The sequence below is a fragment of the Poecilia latipinna genome, unplaced genomic scaffold, assembly GCF_001443285.1.
Source record: "Poecilia latipinna isolate Pla-1442-1.1 unplaced genomic scaffold, P_latipinna-1.0 Scaffold1329, whole genome shotgun sequence".
Classification (NCBI taxonomy): domain Eukaryota; kingdom Metazoa; phylum Chordata; class Actinopteri; order Cyprinodontiformes; family Poeciliidae; genus Poecilia; species Poecilia latipinna.
The window spans coordinates 67,743-92,765 of record NW_015113945.1 but is presented as its reverse complement, the minus strand read 5'-3'; the positions used below and the strand labels follow the sequence as shown (position 1 = coordinate 92,765).

Below are 25,023 nucleotides of genomic sequence, written 5' to 3'. Positions count from 1 at the left end.
ACAGACAAACCTCTAAAACTTCATTGTATTTTATTTTGGTATTGAGCTGCAATTTGCATACAACAACAATTATAAATAACCATCTTAAAACTAGTCTATTAGTGGATACAACCAGCCCGTAAAATCAAATGAATTAAAGACAAAATGATCTGTTTTGTGCAATAAATACATTCTGAGCATACGGACTCATTCATTTTATCCCGAGAAAGGACATGTAAAAGTAGTTGAAGCTTGACGGAGACGTCTCATGCCTCAGTATGGTTCTCTTCCGGCATGCGCTTCATGTAATTCATGTTCTGATAGAAGTAGTTGGGCCACATTATGATCTTCCTCCAGCGCCACGTCCTCCCCTGCCTTCTCTCCTCCCTCGACCTCTGGCTGGTTTATTGTCCTGGCGGGGTGGCTTTTTGTGTCGCTCTACTTTGATCCACCCTCCGTCACCGGCTTTGCCCCCCTCTTTTTCCTCACTGGGGCTTCCTGTCACAGACCATATACCCGGTATCAGCGGCGGGCGGCTCTGAGGTGTGACGCTGTAACTGTTTGATCGCGGCCTCCCCGGCTGCCGTGAGCCTTTTCCGCCCTTGTTGCTTCCTCTGTTGTTTGTCCACCAATGCCCCCTCCCCTGCCCACCTCCCTCTGCTAATGCCTTGCCGAAGTAGCTGTTCCTCCGTTGGTCGTTCATCCCTCCGGCGCTGCGCGGGCGCTCACGCTCTAACGTGCTTTCTGACGTAGTGCTGGACGGACTGCTGCCCTTAGACCCGAGGGTTAGCGGTGACAGTTTGGCAGACAGGCTGCCGGTCGGCGATGAGCAGCGAGAGTCGGTCCAGGGAGAGGAGCGCAGGTGGTTTGGAGAGCGGCGCAAGGCGGCGGCGTAGGAAAATGCTTGGCTTTCATGCACAGAGAGGAACTGAGGCAGAGTTTGGGCCTCAGACCTGTTCAGATGAGTCGTCTTGTGGTTTGACTTCTGCGTCATCATGTGTTTGTGCCGCACGTTGTTCATCCACGCAGGATCAAAATCTTAAATAAACAATATGCAATGCACTTTGAATATCTTGATTACTCAAAACAAGAGTATTACTTTAAAGATGCCTTTTAAGAGAAGCAACTTACTACAGTTTGTTCTATCTCTGGGGTCCGCCATAACTGGAGTCGTTTCGATGACCAGCTCCACGTTTTTGATCTCATCTTGTCCACCGCTGTGGGTCCACACCAACATGCAGCTGTGTCTGGTCGACTTTGGTGACTTCACGTCGTTCTAATATGTCAAGAGCGAAAAGAGCACAACGGAAATAGATATTTAAATAAAGATTTTAACCGTCACACAGGATTCTAGGTTCATAAATTTGCTGTGATGGAATGACTCGCCTCGTAATTGACGGTGTAGTCTATTTTCTGGTTCTGCTCCAATCCAACGATCCATTTATCCATCAGGAATGGTGGCTGCAAGAATAACATACAAAAAGTTAAACATTTGATAACTGCAGGGACAGTACATTCATCGTGCAGGCTAATTTACAATGCTTTGCAAAAGTCTTCATGCCCCTCGGCGTGTTTTTCTTAAATTGAGGAATTTCAATCTTGTGAAGAGGTTTAAAGCAGGACTACATCATAAAACAATATCCCAAGCTTCAGCATTTTATGGAGCACCGTTCAATCCACCACATGTAAATGAAAACAGGACGACACTTTGGCAATCTACCAAGAAATGTCAGTCCACCTAATCTAACAAGCCTGGCAAAAAGAGAATTAACTGAAGAAGCAAAACCTATGGTAACTCTGGAGTAGCATCAGAGGTTTTCCGCTCAGGTTGATGTATTGTAAACTTGTCAAAGTCATAAGAAGTCCAATTAGGAGTTTGCCACAAGCCATGTGCGACACAGCAAATCTGTGGAACAAATCTAAGTTTTCCCATTACATGCAAAACGCTGTTTTCTATAAAAAAAAAAAAAAAAAAAATTTATCAACTCATGCAGAAGTCATTTCATAGTTACGAGCCCAGCTCCCTTTTGTGTAAACCCGGAGGATCGCTGTGACCTAGAAGACTGAGGAACTTGACTGACATCGTTCAGGTAAAAATATTTAGCAATTCTAAAAACAAGGGAGAAAAGGAAAAAAACAAACGATTTTCTGCCAACACCTTAGTCATCCGCAGAACTTCCACACCCGGTCTGTTGGCGTTAAAGATGACATCTTTGATGTAGGTTACGGCAACCTCATCTCCATCAAGCTCCATGTACATTTTCCATTTGCAGTCCTGGAAAGAAAAGAGGTAACGGCGGGATAATGTACCTCTGCTTCACACGCATGACAAAGTTTCTAATTACACCATTATGTTGGGGAAGAAATGACTTCTTCTTGAACATAAATCAACAGCACAACCTACAGGTAGTTAACTGTAGCGGCAGTTTATGGCTTGTGAAGCCTCATGCACACGGTGAGACACAGCAAACTTTTAAACTCACAAAGAAGAGGTTTTTAAAAATGCAATTTGATTAAAAGGTTTTAGAGAAGATTTCAGTCTTTCTCTAAATGATGATTACAAATTATTAAATAAATTCAAATTAAGAAGAACACTGGATTTTTGGAAGAAGCCAGCAATAATTGTCCATCACAGGTCGATTTCTTACAGCGAGGAGTTTTTTTTGTTTTGTTTGTTTGTTTCCCATGAACTGCTGCAGCCTGCGTACATCCAACTCCCTGGCACAAATCAGTGCAGTCTCTTTCTGCATGCTGAGTGCTGACATTGCAGTAATGAATCCTCCTATCCTAAAGAGGTGGCCGCGGAGCCACAGGTCACCGCTTAGCCGTGCTGGGTTCACGGCTCGGGCCATTTCATTGTGTCGAGATCACAGAGAGAGACATCAGAGGAGTGGCGCTAACACACTCGTCTGAGGAGCCTTCGACCTCTCCTTCATCGTCCCTGGGGGCTGGAAGCGGCTCAAAGCGCGAGCTTCGGCAAGCCTCTGGCTCAGAGACACGCCAGTGGCCCCTGCGTTGGCCCCGGCGTCGGCCCTGGACGGTCGCACCGGGGGCTTCCCAGGTCCGCGCTAGTCTAATCACTCCAGCAGAAACAATGTCTGGTAATGATGCCTAGGACCCAAGTGCGTCTAATGACAACTCATACATAATTCAGCACCTTTCACTTGGCTGCACGGTGATATCCTCATTAGTAGGGGACCCTCAGTGGCTGTCAGATGGTGGCCGCACAATCGCAGGCTCTCATTTTGTCTTTGAGAAGTGCAGCTGCTTCCATGACATCGCCAGCAAAGAGGGGCAAAGGGAAAAAAAAAAAAATGCAGCGCGGGTTTGTTTTATTTAGTGCAAAAAAACCTTCCAGTTTGTAAAAACAAGGCTGACACGGAACCTGACACCAGGCAGGGGAAAATAATTAGCTCTCATTTTCTCAGCCTCCTGTTTCCTTCTCCCTGCTGTGTTTTCTACCCACTAAACCACCACATGTCAGAAGAAATGGGAGGCAATTAGCAGGCTCGTTTCAGCCCCGCCGAACACACTGAAAGAGGACTATTTATGATGGGACAATGAACAGCTGAAAGATTAAATAACGTTTGCCTTTTAAAGGAAAATGACTTCTGGCTAAATGGGCTATTTTTGATTAAATTCAAACAGCAAGTGAAGAGCGGCCGCTTTCTCCACAGTTTCACACCCCAACAAAGGGGCTGTGAGCCAGTCGAGGTGGATGCGGTACAAGGCTGAGAGTGAAATGTTTATTTGTCTGGTTTAATACATGTCTAGTGATGCCCTCAATGGCCAGTTTAACAGGCCGCCGTCATGCATCTTCAGAACAAACAGCTCCAGCAGCAAGCGGGCCGAGGAAAGTATCCATTATTATTGCCCAAATGTTCAAAGTCAACTCAGCATCTCTGTGTGGTATTCATTAATTGTTGGTTTCACAGAGCCAATAAGGAGCCGCATCAGACGCTCACAGCTGCAGAACATGTTGAAGTCAATGTGTCTCTGTGCAAACTTACAGATTTCCCTGTTCCTGCTTTCCAGTGGTACCCAAACACCAGCTCCAGATTGACGGTTTTACTCTGTTCCACCTCCTTTTCCAGCTCATCCTTACAGGGTGAAAAAAATACAACAAACCCAAATATGAGCAGAAAATAGAGATGTACCAAAATAAAAAAATCAATCAGTCAGTCAGTCAGTCAGTCAGTCAGTCAGTCAGTCAGTCAGTCAGTCAGTCAGTCAGTCAGTCAGTCAATCAATGACTGGCTAGTAAGAAACTCAAAAACATTAATTCAGCATAACCAGTAAGTCATAAATAACCACAAAGCTCTATCTGTTCGATGTAAAATAAGTATTAAATTTGGAAGATGTTACGGAGAATAAATGACTCAAAGCTAACTATTTCGGTCACCGTTCTGTTTAATCTGAAGACAACAAATTTTCAGCTTCATTCTGTTATGTAACACCCTGGATTTGGAAATGTTGGCAGCGTTTTGGAAAGCTCAGTTTTAAGCTAAGCCTCTACATTCATGGCTGTTTTCGTAATGCTAGCTGGCATTAGGCTAACGCTGAATAATTGGATGCAACTCAATTTCATAATACATGAAATTAACCATCTTTTTAGACTATGATGTAATTTCATCAGATTAAGTACTAGAAAATTTAGTTCATAATTTCTTATTTCCTCCTCTTTTGCCATTGTTGCTCTTAATAATGGGCATTTGCCAAATAACAACTTAACTTTTGCTCTTGAAAAGTTTGATGCAGTCAGTTCTTACAGATCATCCATAAACACAACTGGCTAATATCGGTGCTGTCAAGTTAAGGTTTTCAAAAAACAGGAGATTTTGATCAGCGCACCTCTCACTGAAAGCAAACAACACTTGTCAATGGAAAAGAAGAAACTCCATACCTTCAGCAGTGGTGGGAAGTGGAGAAACCCGAGGTAATCATTAGTTAACTTTTCAATCTCTGCCTGTTAGGAGGACAATCTTTGTCACTTTACAGTAATGACACAAAGGAGTAGTCTTTGAACCTATGCTTTATAGGTTATCAGGTTGTAATGAGCGCCTTGCCTTAAGGTGCATGACGTGACCTTTGGACTTGACTCCCATGTCCTTCATGTCGCTCTCTGTGAGCAGCAGCAACCTCTTCCCGGTGATGTGGTTTTCTTTGAATAGGTTGGCGTAAAGCTGCATGTCACACGTTCCATCTCCTGACACAGACAAACAATAAGTTAAGAGCTTAGAGTCTGAAATGCCCACACTGATACTAATAAGGTGCGAAAAAGGAACAAACCTGCACCAAATAAGTGCTGCATCCAGAAATACTGTAAAGGTAAAACAGGAACTGCATTAGTTTTAGTTGTTAAATGAAAAAATAGTTGCAAAAAACAGTGACACTGACCACATGCTCCTCTGTCCATGTGTATATGTCGAGGGTTGGCAGCAACTGCAGAGAAACACAGATTGAAAGATTATAGCAAAGGATTGTGTGTGCAAATAAACATCAGGTGTGTCTACAATATAAGAAAATGTCCAAATGGATTATGGTGATTTTTTTATAGCAATTTTACCATTTATTTTACTAGGAGAACTCTGCTTATGCGATTTAAAAACTTGTCGCTAATATTGAAGTGCACAAGATTTATCTTCTTATTTACAGAATTAATATATTGAAAATTATTTTTACACTATTTTGAATGTAAAATTTCTCTAAAATAATAAAATAAATAAAATAGACCCCTTTCCTCTGTTTTGAGCCGAGGTCAGTCAGATAAAGAAAAAAAAAAAAAAAAAAAAGAAACAGCTTGAACTTTTCTTACCCAAGTAAGAAAGTGCGTCTCAACAACTGCACTCCACCACATCCAGAACAAATTGGCCAATCTTAATGTCAGCAAAATGTCACTTCATCATAAAAGCCTGGACTTCTCTAAGCAGCCGGCTCACGCGGCTGTTTCTGCACAGCATGGCACTATACATCCTGAACACAAGGCCCGCAGGACATGACATCCATAATGTCCGCAGGTGGAGGGTTTTAAACATATCTGATCATTCCTACTTGATTCTTGCAGTTCTTAGAGAGAGTGGATCATAATATATCTAAATCAAATTAGTAAATTATTTGTGAGGCATTGTAAAAGCACTCACGAAGGCATGGCTTTTGCATTCAGCCTCTTTATCCCTAGATCCTAAGAAGGTTGAGAGTGAACACCGGATCACGAGAGACTCACTGGAGTGTTGGACTGTTCGATGAGTTTGCGCTCCCACATCTTCAGGCGGCGCTCCCGCTCCTTCAGCTCCTGCTCCTTGGTGCTGAGGTCCCTCTCCAACTTCTTCAGCCGCTCAAGAGTAGCTTCAATCTCACACCTTCAGCACAACAACAAACATCAGCTTTTAGAGGTTGGGCTCATCGAGATGCTTCCCCATCAGCAGACATGTGTCTGCACTGCACACTTTAACATACAAATCATCTTCCAGAGTTTTTGCAGCAAACATTTTTAATCTGCAACAACGAAGAAACTGGAAAGAAGGAAGGGAGCAAGGAAGGGCAGAAGGATCGACACAGTGATGGAAAGAAAGAGGAGACGATAAATAGCAGAAAGGGAGGTACGAAGAACACACAGGCAAGAATGAAGGAGACTAGGAAGAAAGAAAGGACAGAAGCAAGCAGGTGAGGAACAAAGGAAGGACACGAGAACGTAAACAATCAAGGTAAATTCACCAGTGAGCAGCAGAGCTAATGTAAGAGTTTTAATTAAGACCCTTCTGTTGAATTTTCTTGAATTATTGCACAGTGTTAAAATAGAGAAACAAACAAAAATATCCTAAAAATTCCACTCTTTACTTCACACATTACATTTTCTGGGTTTCTATATGCAATTGGGGATGCTACAATGGCATGAAAATATATTTTTTTTAAAGTTAAAAATTGATAATTTAATGTTCCAATTAGCACTGAGGAGAATACTCTCTACATTTTAGCAGCAGGGACTCATTTGTGTCTTTTCTAAACATAATCTTTCTTTTGTTTTTTTAGGATGTTACTGCACTTCCGATCCAGTTGCATTGTGGAGATAAAAGCTGAATCTTCATTTTGTTTCGTTGTGAATGTTGAGCAACAGCTTCACCAGTGCCTTCTTTGAATAAAACTACCTCTTTATTTGCTTAGTAATACATTTTGCCTTTATTGTTGATGGCATTCAAAACTGTTTCTACTAGAATTGCGGATGTGTCCTGTCGATGTTGGCAGAAAGACACTGATAACACACCTGTCAGACAGGGAACTCAATTGATGTGTTGAGCTATCCCAGAAAGAATCGTGAATTAAACCAGAGCAAAGCTCTGCTGGAAACCCATTAGTCCTTGGAAATACCCAGTGCATTATGCTCTACTCACGTTGGATAACTTTATTCTTGTCCAGCAGGTGGAGCTGCACAAGCTTCTCACATGGCAATGATAAGCAAATATTCTCCAGGCAGGAAGGGCAAACCTTGCTTTTCCTGTTCTTTCAGCTCTGAAGCTCTGAAGCTTCCCACTAGAAATAACCCTGTGTGTTAAACCATGTTACACCTTCCAGAGTGATGAACCCTTTTTTTTTTAACCTTTTAAAGTTGTGTGGATAAATACTATTTAAGGCTTTCTGGATGTCTTTCAAAAAATGTTTTTTTTTTTTTTGGGGGGGGGGGTTTTTGGTTAATTTTACAATTATGTGTGTTTAAAAAATGGAAAATTGCAAGAATGGAGTAAAAAAGAAGGCTTTAAAACTTTACCAGATGAACAGCATGGGAAAGATGTGTTGTAGACAAAATTAACTATTACCGGACAAAATCTGAAGGGGATTTTATTAAAACTTTTTTTAGCAAACAATTCTTTGGGAATCACCTTTTTGGAGATAAAATCCAGATTTATGTTTCAAAAAGTGTTTTACCTGATGCTTCCCATAGATTTAAAAGCAGAAATGGGAAGAGATTATGTTTTTGTGACAAACTGTTGGTAAGTAAAGTTCCTTTTTTTTTTTTTTCAAAATTGGCATTGTTAAACCTATATGTGTTGAAACAATGACAATGACTCTTCATTTGAATTTATTTAAGAGGTAGTAGCTAAATGGCTTAATAAATAATAAAAAAAAACCATTCATCTGAAAATGGTCTAGCCAAAATAATTCACAGGTAAAACAAAATTTTATTTGGATTTGTGTTTTCTGTGGCTCTGAAGGATATCCTTAAGCTCATCATTAAAAGCTGCACACTGCAATGAACATCAAAAATGAACTTGAGGGAAACGAGACATGCACAGAGATGCAAAACTGAAATTCCTAGTACGGGGCTCAGGGAACATATTCGGCTGTGAATGGCTAAAAACTTGGGACCTTTTCTGAAAATGCTTAGAACTGCCTGTTTTGTAGTTGAAGCACCAAAATATGCATTCATGCACACAGTGGAAACCAGCTTGGCTTTACCGCAGAAGCCAATATCGATGGCCTTCCTAATCTCTGTTCTCTAAGGTCCACCCAGTCAGCACCAAGGAACATAGCGTGACAAAATACATCCGCTTCCCAAAATATGCAAATATGTGCAGGTTCACTGTCACTGGACCCAGATGATAGCTAGGTGAGAATGCAAAAGGTATACTGATTTTGAAAAACGATGAAAGTAACGCAATAAGAACTAGCAGCTAGCTTTGATAACACCCAGTCTTTGCCTTCTGTGTAGAAGATGTTGCTGACTTTTTCAGTCGAGTATTTAAAAATGAGATCAGACAAAGCACGGTGTTGATAGAAGTTATCTAAAAAGAAATTATGTTTTCTCAACATGTCGAGAGATGATTAGTTTATTAGCACAGCGAGAAAAAGAGGTAGACTTTCAATAGATAACAGGAAGGCTGAATACAGAATGCAGAAATGCAGAATGTTCAAAACATCAACTCCATAATAATTTTCAGTTTGTTTTAAAATATTAGCAAAAGCCTATTCTTACAGTAAATCTCCACAAACTCTTTATGCTGTCACCTCTGCTCCTACCAGGAACCTACATAAGGACACTAATTCCTAGAAGGTTGGAAAAAATAATAAAAAGAAAGAAACAAAATAAAATTTGGCAAAGATCCAATCGAAATGTTGAAACTTCAGAATCATCTGCAAAATGTTGATCGACATATTTCTATATATACATATTTTATTCAGCTAAGTAATATTCATTTAAAGCCCAAAGAGTGAAAGCAAGATATGCATGATTATGCTGTCTTCTTAAATACAAAATCATTAGAAAAATGACATAAAAGCAGTAACTCTCTTCAGTCCAGCCAACACAGAACCTCTTTATCGTCCTCGCCGGAGCTCCCTCCTGCTCTCATCAGGCACAAGTCTCTTCCTTTATGCCACCATCCAGCAAACTTTCTGTGCAACACATTCTCGCTTTATGCTTTCCAAATCTGAAATTCCTCCACCTGCAGATGGCTGCCTGGACACGGTGCAACCAGCACAACTTCTCAGATGAAAAACGCAAAAACTCCTCAGCGAACAGACGAGGCCCGCAGAGAGGCAGACAGAGAATAAAGTGACAGCTGAGCCTCAGGCTGTGCTGAACATCACCAAACATCCAGCTGCTCATACAGGCCAATTAAACACTTCTACTTGAAAAAGATGGTTATTATTTTTAGGGTCTTATGGGTAAAGAGAGGAAGTATATCCAGATGGATCATTCTTTGGGGGTTTTCATGTCTTTATGTCGCTATCAGTGTAATTATTAAGGATCTATATGCACGATCTCAAGCTCTTTTTTATGCCTGGCGGCCCCCATCAGCTACATTTCCACATCATTCTTAGCAAACAGTTGCGCATTATCTTAGGCTGAGGCAGTATACTGGCAAGAGAAAAGCGTCATAAATGCATTTACGGGCTGAGCAGAAGAGCTGATCACATTACCTCCATTCAGCCTTGTTGTGAAGGAAAGAGTTGCACTGTTCAGGAAGTCGGCTGTCTTTAGCCATAGACTCCAATGTGCACAGGATCTGCTTGAACATCGGCCTTTCCTGCATGAATATATAAATGTACATATATTTATTCTGACTCCCAGCAAAACACACATTCTGCATGTGTTTGAATTGGACTGCGAATGCGACTCACTTTTGGCTCTGCAGTCCAGCACTTCCTCATGAGCTCTGCAAAGCTTTCCGGACAGCAGCTCGGGATGGTTAGCCTCTGAAATAGCCACAGGACAGAGTAACTTTACTCAGAGTGTCTATTACTTTGACTTAAAACATTAAATCAGAGAATTAAGGCTGCTTTCTTCCTGCTGAGTAGTACAATTTAAATGGCAGTATTATGTATTTTCCAGGCACATGGTGCAATTTTAGAGCACAATTAAGTAAACAAGTTATGTTCAGTTTTTATAAAAATGCTACATATATCAAACAAAAAAAGAAATTTTACTCTGCAATTTATTGCTTTGAAATTGTCCTCTGTCTCTTTAAGAAGCTTCTAGTGTTTCTGACACTCCACCTCCAACAATTCGTCACAACAATGGTTCTATTACAGCCGTTCTTAAGAGCGTTGGACTTAGAAGTAGTTTGTATGATGAGCCCAGCAGATGCTCAGTTCCACCAGGTGTTTGCTAATTGCTGCTGCCGCTAGTCTGGAGGAGCAGAGTGGGGAAGGCTTCAGGGAGGGGTTTTCTGTGAGGTGGAAGCTCCAAGGAGGAGGTTTGTGGAAATAGGCATCCAGAAGAGATCCAGCATTTGTTGCAGGTCAGTGGGCGTGGCTGTATTTGTTTCTCTGGCACTAACCAAAGAAACTGATCTCACAAGTCAATACAGTTTAGATCAAGAGATCAAGACTGCAGACAGGATATTTCTTCCTCTCTATTTCCAAACTAGTAGTCCATGATAAACTCTGCTTTGTGGGTTGAGACCCCTGAGATCTTGGAGAACTCAGTTTGTCTTCAACAGTAGAGATAAAGGGCTGCAGAATCTCATCTTGGTATCTTTGAAGTGAAATTGCGTCCAACAATAATAAGGCTGGTTATCCAGTAAAGACCATCACACTGTCTCCACCACAAACGGCTTGGCATTGACTGAGAAGTATTGGCAAATAAACAGTTTTACTAGTAGAGCTATCATTACATAGAACCGTTGTTACAACAACAAACAAAATCAACACTTTTACACTAAGTGTTTATGTATTAATTCATGATAAAAAAGCAAATAAAGAACCTAAAGCTCACAGGGTAAGAAATGTATGTCTGTATAAAAGCACATAATAATATACCTCATTTTTCTCCACCACCAGCCAGGCTACTTGCAGGCCTTCGAGGCCTTTAAAGGGTATTTCACGGGTTAGCATTTCCCAAAGCACCTGCCAACGAAGGTTAGGTAAAAGAGTCAGGAAAGAAAGTAATAATGCACACACATGTACAGTCATTACATCTATACATGCAAATAAATGTATTTATGCTAACAGCGCATTGTGTTCCACTCAGGATTTCTAAAGGTTAAAGATTTAAACAGTGTAGGTCCAGAATGTGGGGGGTCTGGCGAGATGTCATATGTCCTTTTCTTGACCCTAATCATGTACAAGTCCTGGATTCAGGGAGGTTTAAGCCTGGTCATCCCCTCTGCACACCTAATTATTTGTTGTTCTAGAGCAGGTTGAGCTCTGGGTGGTTCTGACCACACCAGTGTACCAGCCGGTCCAGATTCTGTCTGTATGCAGATTAATTACTGTCCCAGATCAGCCCCGTGGCGATAGCAGCATCTGCAAAACTGAGATGTTTCAAGTCCGCTGAGGTGTCAAGTCCATTGTGTAATCCTGTAATTTCAAATGTTGCCTCACTCACATCACTACAGAAGCATTTGAACAGCAGTAATATTGGTCTGTTTTCCTGAGGCAATAAAATGCTGTATTTACCTTTTCTGATGATAACGTGTCTGTTCATTTCTAAGTTAATGGTTATTAGGTTATTTAAGGCGCTATGTAATTTTAGTTATTTAAAGATAATGTCACTTTGTACTTAAAATGTTATTAAAACTTTGTGATTCAAAGGGATTTCACAGCCGATTTGACCAAGAGTGGGCAGTAATAGTTGATATGTTTAGGGTGATTTCTTTTTACCACATAGGATCAGGTTGGTTTAGATCATTTTCCTCCCTTAATAAATAAAACAACGATTTTAAAAATCTATTTTGTACTTACTCATAATGTCTATGTTTGATAATTACATTTAATTGGTGATCTAAAGCATCATCTCACGTGTGGGGGAAAAAAAAAAGGAGCAAAAACCAGAAGTAAATCCGGAAAGAGGCAATTACTTTTTTATGGCACTGGTACCATATATGAGTATGAGTGAAGGGATTTGTTTGAAAATGTAATCTACATACTGAAGGGACCTTTCTACTGAATACTGGATCGTATTTGCACTTACTGTGCAAATTAAGAGTGACTAAATAAGAGTCTAAATTAAATGTTTTTTTTTTTCCTGTCCTGCAGAAAGTTTCACGTTCTCCAATAGAAAGTTTAAAAGTGTAACTGAGAAAAGACTCATTTTATGTTTACTCCCAAACACCCCAAGGAGCTTTTAAGACCAATGGAAAAAACACCAAATTTCTAAGAAGTTGTTCTTCTGCAAAGGTCACAACTCCTATTTTTGACCACCCACGAAGAAAAAAAAAATGTATAAAGAGTGCCTGGCAGCCAAGAGAGAGACTAAAGTGCATTTTTGTGCAAATGTATTTACCGTATTAAAATTTTCCACAAGTTTGATTCCTCTTTGCTGGAAGAAAAAGCCTGTCACTCAAGTCTTCACTTTAGAAACAAAGTAGAGTCCAGATTCTTCAGCTCGGGCTTTTATCTTCCCAGTTCTCATCAATCACTCTTAAGACCTTTCACTTTGCATCAGATTGCCACTTAATTGCATCGGCTTATTTGTAGGACAAATCAATCAATCAAGAGGAAGAAAACTACAAGTATTTACAGGAACTCTGTTAATCTCTGAATTAAAAACTCAGATTTAGGAATGATGTCACATTTGATCAAACTGCGATGGAAAACTAGTGAGATTTGTTAATTGATGTGATCAATCTGCATCCAGAACCAAGCAGAAAACTGCAAAACGGCTGAAACACTGCGTTCCTTTAAATCTAGACTAAAAATCCAACTCGTTAGAGTTGCTTTTGAAAGAAACATAAATTAAACACCACAAACATTTTGATGTGTAATGATGGCAAAATGTAATATTCACTGGTTTTCTCAATTGATGACAAAAAAAACAACAAAAAAAACACACAAATTTGCAGGTTTTATTAGTTAGTTGCGTTACTATTGTGGATATTAGGGACTCAGCATCAGTAGTTTTCTGACGTCAGAATGTGATTATTTCAAGGTTTAACAGGCGTTAATCTTGTGTGCAAGATTTGTACAAAATCAACAGGCATTAATCTTCATCTTAAAGAAAGTGGTATAAACAAATATGCACATTTTGAACCTGAAAAGTGGAAACATATCAACTTTACACCAGTATGTTTTATTAACTCACCACACCGTATGAGAAGGTGTCGCATGTCTCTGACACAGGGAGGCTCTGGATAACCTCCGGAGCCATCCAGGGAAACGTTCCCACTAAGGACATGTGCGTGGTGTGGGATAAGAACTTAGATGCCCCAAAATCACATATCTGAGTTAACAAAAACAAAACGATTAGAACTGCTTAGTGATATTTAACATATAATAATTGCATCGTATTACAAAATAGGATGAACTTCAATTTTTTTCACACAATTTAGGTCACAATAAAAATAAAACAAATAGGAACAATCTTGAATTATTAAAGCAACTGTAATCAACAGTAGATAAACAGCTTATGCCTCAGACACTCATCAGCGAGCCATAACCTTGATTCTTCCAGCTACCAGATAACTAATCATAGAAAAGCCTAAACTCAATCTCGAAAACCCTCAACTGAAATGATAGTAGTAATTTTTGTTTTACATAATTAAATGTGATTCAATCTGCCCGGTAAGTTATACGGGCCGCACTTCCAGTGACTAGTTATAAATGTAAAGTTAGTCACTGCCCTCTTGTGTTCAAGCTGCAAATAAATACAAATACTTGTATTTTCCTCCTCTAAAACTTAGATAAAACATGACTGAAATTTTGTAAAATATCACATTTTAATGTTTGTATTATTATCATTAAAACAAAAAAAAGAAGCACAAGGAATCTAACGACTTACCTTGAGAACTTTGTCTGCACTCAAAACAACTAAAAAAAAAAAAGCAAACACATAAAAATACCGTCTCTAAGTCATAAGAGATGTAAATGTTGTGGACTTGGTTTAATTCATGTGTAGATATGAAATCCGTTACCATTCCTGGATTTCAGGTCTCTGTGGATCACCTTAATCGGGGCCTCTGAATGTAAATAATGCATTCCTACAAAAGAGGAGAGGAGTGAGACATCAGCGGAAACTCGCTTTGCATGAATTGCTTCTTGTCCCTAAACACAAGCTGCAGGTACCAGCAGGAGCTGCGAAATGCCCAAAAGTGAAAATGTTTAAAATAAAAATGCTTTCTAGCATTCAGCAAGTTTTCCTGCTGAATGCTAGAAAAACTAAACAACTGTGTTGTTGTTTAGTAAAACTAAACAACTGTGTTGTTTAGTTTCACAACTAAACAACTCAGTTAATGGCAAATCAAACATCATATCTGATTGTATCACTTTAAGATGAATTTAAAGAAACAGTTACACCTCTTTTTCTTCTTCATTCATAAAATCATAAAAGTCATGTTTTGTCCCTTGATAAGATTTATATGTAATGCTTTATGTTAGACTTAAGTAAATAGAATAATTTATGACTTTTTATGACTGTGTGTGTGTTTTAGTGGGTTATTCTGTTATTTAAACCATGTGGGTGGATTTGGATGAGTCATTTGCTTCAGGTTGCATTACTAATCACAGACGAAGATACGCCATTTAAAACAAACCGGTGACGTCTGACTGGTTTCCAATTTATTTGTTACTTTTTATGAGTCAGCACAATACATAATTACCCAGTAAGAAGGTTTCTAATCCATCTCAAAACTAAATACATGTCCAGACTCAGATTTCTGAACAGTTTTTAAGACATCCCGGACAATTGAGTGCAACACATTTACCCTGAAAATGCACACTCGATAGTCAGATAGTCAGATTATCTGATAATAAATAGTCGGATAATAATAATAAATACAATAATAATAAATAACAGCTGGTCTGTTCATCCCAGAAATTATGAAGTTGGCGTCTGATTTGATAGCGTGACGTTTGGGGCCAATTCACAGTTTTTTGGTATCAGCTGCTTTTTAAATCCTGTCATGTTTTAACTTGAATTAAATCTGGACAAAATTCTACAATATATTTTTTATATCTTTATACTCACAGTCAGAGATAGTCTCAAGTCTTTTTGCAGTTTCTCACAGGTTTTATTCCATAATGTTCCTATATTTAGCTCCAACCATCTTTCCATCAACTGTGACCACCAGATTCCCTGACTGTGCAGAAAAAAAGCAACCCCACAACATGATGCTGCCACCACTGTGGGGTGTGTTCAGGGTGATGTACGGTATTAGTTTACCATATATGGCAGAATGTTTAGTTTTGGTTTCATCTAAACAGAGCAATATTGCTTCATAACTTTGCCCTACTTTCAACATCTCCACAACTTTTTTCCTCACTGATCTGCACACCACACATTTCCGTTTTTATTTGTAAAACATTTGAAAACTGTCAAATAATATGTGTAGTTGTAATGAGACAAAATGTTGACAAACTCTAGACGGACGAATACTTTTAAAGGCACTGAACTTGATGTCTTGTCATCACCTCCAGATGTGTGTTGAGAGAAAGAATACCTCCTTGTTCTTCTGTATTACAGTGAAAAATAAATAACTCATGTTTACCTTTAGCAATCTCTGCAGCCCAGCTCATGATCTGCCCCATGTCCATCTCCTCGCTCTCATCGCTCGACAGGTAGTCATAGAGGGAGCCACCGCTTGCATACTCTGAGGAAACATTTGGAAATGTGTCTTTGATAAGAGGAAAACACCAAGAACTCAAGTTTTCTGAGAATTGCTTAAAAACTGACCCCACATGACTGCCAGTTGACCGCAGCGTATAGCTCAACCATTGAACTTCCTGTTGCCCTTTGTCTCCTCTCGAGGTATTTGTCACTTTCTTACAATCCCGCAAAACACAAAGGAATAACCTCTCTGGCCTGTTTTCAAAGGCTTCACTTGCATACTTCTAATGAGCCATTAGCAGGATATAAAACTTGACAATCACACTGCGCTCTGCAAAATCTGCTTTGCAGAAGAAAAAAAAAAAGAAAAAGCCCAAGACACTGGAAGAAAGGCTTTGATGAAGCTTCTGTATATCAAAGATATGTAGAGCAAGGGAACGTTTCATTTGTAGACAGGGGCTATTTAGGTGCTTCAATAAAGATAAACAAGCAGCAGCTAGAACAGCAGGAAGGCTCTGTTTGTGCATAATAACCAACAATATCCTAATGCGGTACTGTAAACATGCAGAGGCACCAAGACAGGAGCCTAATTAACAATCATAAAACACAAAAAAAAAAAGACTCATTATTACAGCGCCCGACTTCGTGGGGCTTCTTTCTACTTTCACAGCAGAAGAAGAAGAAGGAGAAGAAGAAGAAGTGTGTCTCTAGATGTAAATACTTGTTCCTTACAAAATAACTTCCTTCTTTCGATTAAAGCTTCTGCACTTTGCACCTGAACAAGTTTGTCCACATTGCACAGATAAAAGTGACAGCTCAGTTGTAAAGCGTACTTTTCATTTGAGTTCAGAGAGATGAAAAAGGCTAAGTTAACGTAGATTTAGTCAAGCGGGCAAACCCACCTTTACCCTCAAACAACAACTCAGCGAAACTCATCAAGTTTATATTGCTGCTAAGTGACAGCAGGTACGGATAAACTCCTGCAGGTCCCTGAGAGACTTCATAGAAAGAGGAAACTGTTTGTGTCAACATTCAGGAGCAATTTCCAGCAAGGTCGGTGAATGAGAACACGGCAAAGCAAACAAGTAAAGCTTTTTTTTTTTTTTTCTGTTGATTGTGTTAATTAGATTTTGCCGTCATAAACTCATACCGCTTGCCTCGCCGCTGCTGGAGGGGAGCTCAGGACTTTCTCTAACTCTTCTGCGGGTTTTCCTTCACTGTAACCAGAAAAGCTCGCCAACACGGTATCTCGTAAAAGTAAGAGTCTGTGAAAGGTCCAGCAGGATCATCCATGTTAAGCATGGATGGTATGCAGCTCTTCTGGGAATAATAAATAGTTTTTCTTCTGCTGCTGTTCCAAGAAAAAGGACATTATTTCAAGACAAACATGTTTCACTTTTACTGGAAAACCATCGCTAACATTAGATGAATCATAATTTTAATTTAAAACTCTAAAATATACCCAAAGATTTATGAGCGTGTACATTTTGCTGCAATGGTTTGAGAAAGATTTATTCTTGTCATTTTTTTATGGCAGTTCTGTGAAAAAAAATTAGGATATTTTGCTTCCAGTTTCGTTTTTTACTTTATGCCGCTTAAATTGCATTTTACACAACTTCACACGCACACCCCTGTTAAAAAAAAACAGCATTTTGTTATGGAAAAAAATGACACAATTATAAATTATTTCAAAATATTTTCACTGTATAATAAGACATATATGTTGAACAATTCAAGTGATCATGAAGTTAATTCATATCAGTACTTCAACTCAAAAAGGAAAACTGGGTCCCAATCACTTGAGTGGTCTTTGCTTTTAACCCCTGTAGCATGAATATATTTTTGTACCACACTTTTTTCTTCCACTCAACTTTCCTTGAAATTGACGCTTTGTTTAGCAGTGACATTTTCTGGCTTTTTCTTCTTGTGAAGAGTCTCAGTGACTGCTGGACAACGGTCAGGTCATCACTGTTATGTAGGTCATAACATACCCTTTTATTGAAACCTTGTATTCCATGTATTACAAGCTATTATATTCAAAATGACCAGAAATAAACTATTTAAAAGTATCTATTTTTGTGAAACGGCTGAATTTCAAATTTGAATTATGAGAACAATAACGTTATGGTTACACTGCCAAATAATTTATTGGTGTAAACTCAAAGCCTTGATGAAAGGAGGTGAAAGGCCTTGCTCAGGATGTGGGTGCGACTCTTATAGCTTTCATTCACAGCATATTTCCTCAACAAAAGCCGATCTTTGTTCAAATATGGACAGGACATTAAAAATGTGGGAGGGGGCTCTGCTACGAAGAATGCAATCCTTTCTAAACTTCACAGATTTTTACGCGCTGAGTCACCAAACACAAACTGTTTGTTTTAGGTTATTTTCGTTGCACGTTGAGCAACCAGGTCCAGGCAGCAACGTTTTCTTGATGGCTCATTTTCACATCTTCTGTGGCTGCTGTCTGAACCGATGAGAAAATCAAACTGCACAAGCCTGCGCACGTTCACATCTGCTGCTGAGGCGTGAGGACACATCGTTCTCCAATCCCAAAAGATCCCTTAGGATCAAACCACATGATCTACATCAGACGCAGCAGATCACCAGCAAGTCAACTGAGGTTTCAGTAAAGTTGCAAATGAGTAATTCATTAAAGTATATCAATTCTAATAAGGGAGAAGAAGAGTTGTGAATCTTTTTTAACTGTTTCGTAGATTGTTTTATATCTTTTGGTGCAGCCACTGTGCTTCTGTTCACTGGCTAAATAATCTTTTTACCTCAGTTCTTTGATTCTAATTATAGGACTTTTTTCTTGGCCTGACTTTCTTACGTTCTGTTTTATTTTGTTGTTGTCGATGATGTTATTTCCTGATAGAAGCCTATTATTGTGGTTTAGTATTCGTCGTCTGACTGGAATTTCTTTCCGTAACACTTCGCCAGAGCTGCAGAGGAGCCTTATCAGATTTCACAGAAATAAAAGACCAATAAAAGCAACGTTTAGCTCAAACTGCTGTTAAATAAAACAAAGCTAACTGAGATCAATAATGCTTCTAAATCCATCAATGAGGCACAACAGGCCTGCAGTAATCACCTCTATATCGTCAATGACGTCAGCTACAGGAACAACAGCTGAAGCGTCGTCTAAAACCAAAGAAAGGGTTTTTTGAACCGTGGTGAAGTAAAATAAACTGTGTGGACAGTTTTGCCACCATGGTCTTCCAGTAAGTTGAGTGCAGACGATGCAAAGCTCTTCAAGGCTGGCCAGTCCGTGAAGAAAACCAAGAAAGTCGTATTAAGTATTTTACAAAAGTGTTTAAAGAAATATAAAGAAAGTTTCAGAGTCAATACCAACATTCAACTTTGGTGCAAACATGCAAACTATTGTTGCTGCCTTTTAATTTCTCATTTTATTTATGATTGCATGATTCAATAAATCTTTGAACCATATTTATTACTTTAAGAAGGATTTTAACCCGTACTTTGTGGTTTAAACAACTGCTTTACTTTTTTTGCCCTTTACATTACTGGCCCTGAACCAAAGGAAGTAAATAATACTGTCAGGCACACAGAAAGGCTGTATGATCATTTGCACTAAACATGATTAAGTTTTTCTTTGTTTGTTTATTATTGCTTTTAAAGAAATGTATCCAAGACTCAGCTCTTTTTTTATGTATTTTCGTAACTTTGTAGTGTTTGATTTCTCTATTGGAGGAGGATTGATGTTTAAACTCACCAGTGACGATTCCATAGTTGGGAGCCTCGACAATCGCACCAAAAAACTGGATGATGTTCCGGTGGCTGAGGACACTGAGGATTTCTGCCTGAGGAAGAAGAACAAGAGATAAAAAATAACTTCAAAGATGAAAGTAGGTTAAATTGCTTTTGACTTGGTCTGAATAAAAACAGCTACCTTTAAGAATCAAACACATGAATTGCTTACATTTTGCCTGCAGGACTATTTGCAGACATATTTTGACAAGAAAATGTGTTTAAAAGTGGAAAAAAAACAAAAAACAAAAAAACATTTTAAAAATTATCCTAAAAAAAATAACTTTTAATTGCCTGTGAATGTATATTCCATCAATTGATTAAAAGTGTAGCATATATAAAGAACTACTCATGTCTAATTTTTGCCCAGAAAAGCTTGCGTCTGGTGGTTTCTTGAATGAACAGAAACCTGACAGAATGAGTTCATTTAATTGTTATCACAGTCTATAATTAAGGGAACAATTGGTTCAGTGTGAAAGGATTACATTATCATTTTCACTGAACAATCATCTCTTTAGCAGCTGAGTGAAGTTGAATGGATATCTGTGATCTCTTACAGTTTCATGAAAGAAACAATGGGCAATATTCAAACGTTCAAAGGCCAACATGCGTAAAACAATTTGCCCTGAAAAGATTTCAAAGATAAATCTTTTTTTTTGTCCTCAAGAGAACTAGGGTGTGCTTTCAAAGAAATTTCAGGAGCAGTCCCTGCAGTAATTGGGCCAAACACTTTCTTTCCTTTGGCAATAAATGTTTCTTCTTGCAGCACATTTCTCAGAGTGGGCGAGCATAATGACCATGAGTGATGGGTAAAGAAGTCACCACATCCAGCTAAATGGGGTAGTAATTAAAATGATTACCACACTGACAATTAAAAAGTATATAAAAGCGGCCCCCGGGGAATTACATCTCCTACCTCGTTCTCAATCTTTAGCAGTTTCTTCACTGCTACCTCTTTGTCCTGGGAGATCCACCTGGCCCGGTACACGCTCCCGAAGCTGCCGCCGCCGCAGTTCTCGTAGAAGAGGATGTCATCGAACTGGATGTGCACGAAGGACGCTCTGGGAGACGACATCTCATAATGACGCTCGGCTCCAACTCAGCTTCACGACAAGCGGTTGAGTCCAACCTACAGCTGCGTGAAATAAACAGACACATTTAGTTTTGATCAAACTCAGCGAAAACGAAAAGGCTGCTTCTCCGCTTGTATAAGGATGCTGGAGGCGATGCGGCTACAGACAGACTTTTCCTTTTTATTTCTTTTTTTGTTGTTGTTGTTTGGCTCAAGCACGGATTGTGATTATAAACCAATGCAAAGGCAGGGAGGGATCCTCATATTCTCTTTATCTTGCCAAGCCAAGAATGAGACAGCTCTGCTCATGTTGAGGCCAAACATGATTTGTAAACCCATGTTGGGAGCTGCCACAGCAGAATCCACAGATTGATTTTCACCTCCCTTGTTTGTCTGCAACAGCATAAAAGCATCTTGTACAAAAAAAAATAATAATAATAATTCCATCATTACAGGAAATTGTAGCTCTGTTATTGTTCCTGGGCTTCCCCATTTAACGCCGGAGCAATTACAGCTCTTAAAAGGCTGTTACCTTGGTCTTCATTGGGATTACTATCCATCACAGTGGGAAATGTCTCCATTGTCACAGAGGGGAGTCGCCGCTTTCTGCTGATTTACTTGTATTCATGCTATACTTAGCTTCAAAGCAATTTGCTCAGTAGCCCAGTTCCCCACCCTCCAGTATTGTCCGACCACTCAAGAAGCCAGGGTTACTGGGATATGGTGGCACTCCTCCGGTCGTTGCTGCAGGTTTCTCACCTGACAGCAAACACCGCTTCAATGTGCAATCACATCCGATGGCCAAATATCAAATCCAGAACCAGCCTGAGGCATAAGCAAACTAAGCTGGTTAGCTTAGAGCCTCTGGGACAAAAGAGGCTCTAAAATATGCTTGACTTATCAGCAGAAATACAGATATAAAGATATTGTACTGAAAGGTTTTATTAAAAATAAGCCTAATTTTGAACTTGATTACAATTTTTCTGTACATCGGGTTTAAAAGAAACATTTAAAAGAACCAACAAACACATTACTTGTCATCAAACTAAATCAAACATCAATTGCTTAAAAGTTATGTTAACAGATAAAATACAGTAGTTAAATAATGAGCAGCTAAATATGTTTTTCTACTTTCTGACTCACCTGAAAAAGGAAAGATGTCAACAACAACAAAAATTCAAACACAAATTTTTAAAAACAGCTCCAATTCTGCACAGCTGAGAGTCAACAAATACTGTAAAGTCCCATGTTTAAAGTCCTAGCTCATCAAAATAGTTTTTCATTATGAAAGCATAACGTGAGCCACATCAAAAGATATTCAAAAAAGTGGTGAAAAAAGCTTTAATTTACTGGTATGTGTGTGATTCGCCAGGAAAAAACAAAGAACTTTTACTGTAATATGTTCAGATTTATCTACAGATGTCCGACTGTCATCCTGAGCGAACAGATGGCATACATGAAAATGAAATACCTTTCCTTTCTAGTTTCTTAGAGTTTTTGCACATCCTCTGACTTTATGACCAGCTGAATTATAAACTGATTTTTAATGAACCGTATAACATAAGTTCGAACCAGATAAAATGTAACTCTAACTAAAAATCCATTTTCTGTATGGTTGCATTAATTCGTTCTAATATTTTTTTTTTTTTGTAAATAGTAAAGTTAATTTTTTTTATATAGCACTTTTTCAGCAACAAGACAATACAAAGTGCTTTACAGGAGTTAAAAGGAAATACAAACAAAATAACAAGCCAAAGGAATGAGCAAAAGAAGAAAAATAATCTAATGTTGATCTAAAGTATGTTTGTAACTAGGTGCTCCTGTTGCTAAGTATCTTCTGGTCTAATTCCATTTCTGGGTTGGAAGAACAGGAGTCTAAAAAGTAGTCTCGATCCAAAAGTGTCTCTGCATCTAGATAGTGAGTACTCTACAGTTTCTGAAAAAATAAGCTAAAAAGTGACTAATCTAATTCCTTTTCTGTGTTAAAAGTGAGTACTCCACAGTTTCTAAATAACTGATAACAATCTAATGATGAGTAGCTAAATTATAAGTTTGTTCTAGTACCTTTTCTGGATTAGAAATGAGTAGTCACAGTTTCTAACAAGTAGTAGTATAAAAAGTAACTAAGTAGTGACTGCTCCTGTATTTCTGGATTCTAAGTTTGTTGTAATTCTAATTCCGTTTCTGGGCTGTAGCAGTATGAGTCTCTCTGCATAAAAGTTATCTAGGAAGTATAATGTTGATCTAAATCGTGCGTAGTCCACAATTTCTGATATTACTAATGAACTAAAATAATCTAAAATAAGAAATGGGACCTGTTTGTCCTGTAACATCCCTTTAGATGACATTTGTCATTAATCCACTTCAACATTAACTAAAGTGGATTACTTTTTACAGCAACAACTTCCTCACTGAAGAGTGGTCTAAAGACACCTGTTGGTGCTCATGTACGGTGTGTTCACTAATCTGCATCTGGATAATTGATGACCAGTTTGGGCCCACCAGACGTAAAATTGCGTGATTCTGGTCACCATCTCATCTCTCAATGTATGTCCAAATTTAAAACCAATTTAATAATATCTGCTGGTTGTGTCTGTGTTGATAATCAGTTAAAGCTCACCATAACTATGGATACATTTTAATAAATAACGGACAATTCTCTGCCTTTTTTGTTTGTTTGTTTTTTACTGAAAACCCAGTGAACACATATTTGTCCACGCAATTTATTCATCGACTTAGTTATAACTCAGACTGTCACGTCACTAGAGTGGTGTTGTAGCAAAAGCCGTTCTATAATATCAATTCAATAGTTGGGCCCAGGTCAAAAATCACATGCAGACTTTACTGTATATGATAAATGGATAATTGCTGCTTACAACACATACAGGCTAGTACTGAATTGCAAATAGTAGATATTACGCAGCAGCTCAACTCCTATACGCCCTAAGAAATGCATCTTACTACAACTTGTCCGTCTCCACATGGCAGCAGAAACTCTTCCAGCCTGTAAATTTGCCTTCTTTTCCCACTCAAGGGGGAAGGAGGGGAAAGTCACAGGCTGGGAAGTTGTTAGAAACTTTACATACCAACATTCAGAGTTCGGCGTGAAGCCTCGCAGCAGCGGCTCGACTCGGTTCTCCTGGTCGCGCCGGGCACGAAACAAACTTAAAGGAATACAACTGGCAGTCCCGGAGAAATCACGTGTGACGATCTTTTATTTCTGATTTCCCTTTCCCTACTCCAGTTGTTTGACTGGTTGCGCAACTCTGGGGACGCGGTTATTTCAGCAGAATAACCCATTTTCCCAGCGACCAAACCGATGACAACAGCTCCCCCTGCTGGAAGACAGTGGGATAACCCAACACTTTTACTTCCGTATATTTTTTCTTAAATAGAAGTACAAAATTATACATATATTAAAAAAACACAGATAAAAAAGGCCAGTCTCGTACTGAGTAATTGCTTGATTGTAACATCTTTTTAAACTTGTGAAAATAATGTAACAGGACAGACTAATATAAAAAGTCATGCGCAAATTGTGATATTTTAAAGGAAAACAATGTAAAAATACAAATGTCACATTGATGCAACTAATTAAGACAGAAGAAACACGATAAGCTTGAAATCAGTACTTACAAAGTATAAAACTGCTAAATATTCTTTCAGTGACAAGGTGTACTGTGCACTGAATATTTACTCTCCTCCAAAGGGCTTAGATAGAAAGGAACAGTTGAACGATTAGGTTTTTGCACAAAAAAACCCTCCTCACTGAAAAGCATGCAGATTCATAGATAGGTACACAATAATAATAATATGAAAGTCTTAAGAGACTGTACAGTAAGAGCAAATTTACAATATGAGAAGTAATATAATGTACATTTATTAAAAGGCGTACTTACATAAAAGTAGAATAATTTAAAAATGCACAAAATAAAAAAAATGTACAAAAAACAGCTCAAAATAATATACTTCAAGTCAAAGTAAAGAAAAAAAATAAAATGCAGCAAATTGTTCCTATGACAACTTTTATTTATTTATTCAAAAATGTACTCAAGTAAATTTAACTGAGTAACCATAAATACAATAGTTACTATTGACCTCTGGAGAGAAATAACACTCAAGTAGGAAATACATTATTGTAAAATTTACTCAATAGGAATAAAAGAGTATTAGGTGAAACTGTTACTCAAAAACTTTACAAAGTACTAAACAATTTCGAGAG

At 38.6% G+C, this 25,023-nt stretch overlaps 1 protein-coding gene across 1 annotated transcript; it reads right to left on the bottom strand.

Annotated features, from left to right (window-relative positions):
* Positions 1-24,095, bottom strand: map3k20a (mitogen-activated protein kinase kinase kinase 20a). The gene is made up of 20 exons (XM_015055669.1): positions 23,888-24,095; positions 20,646-20,864; positions 19,695-19,782; positions 15,900-16,001; positions 14,328-14,393; positions 14,195-14,223; positions 13,499-13,636; positions 11,236-11,322; positions 10,096-10,170; positions 9,895-10,001; positions 6,203-6,338; positions 5,377-5,421; positions 5,269-5,299; positions 5,046-5,185; positions 4,883-4,945; positions 3,990-4,079; positions 2,138-2,254; positions 1,366-1,440; positions 1,111-1,255; positions 1-1,017 (listed from the first exon to the last, which is right to left on the bottom strand). Exons 2-20 carry the CDS (start codon positions 20,802-20,804, stop codon positions 320-322), a joined length of 2,391 nt encoding a protein of 796 aa, XP_014911155.1. The 5' UTR covers positions 20,805-20,864; positions 23,888-24,095; the 3' UTR covers positions 1-319.
* Positions 24,096-25,023: the final 928 nt, after the last annotated feature.

Excerpts from the sequence above, each read along its gene's own strand:
- map3k20a (XM_015055669.1), bottom strand. The coding sequence starts at position 20,804 with ATGTCGTCTCCCAGAGCGTCCTTCGTGCACATCCAGTTCGATGACATC. Across the intron at positions 19,783-20,645 it reads TGCTAAAGATTGAGAACGAG|GCAGAAATCCTCAGTGTCCT; the intron begins GTAGGAGATGTA and ends CTTCTTCCTCAG. Across the intron at positions 14,224-14,327 it reads AGACCTGAAATCCAGGAATG|TTGTTTTGAGTGCAGACAAA; the intron begins GTAACGGATTTC and ends TTTTTTTTTTAG.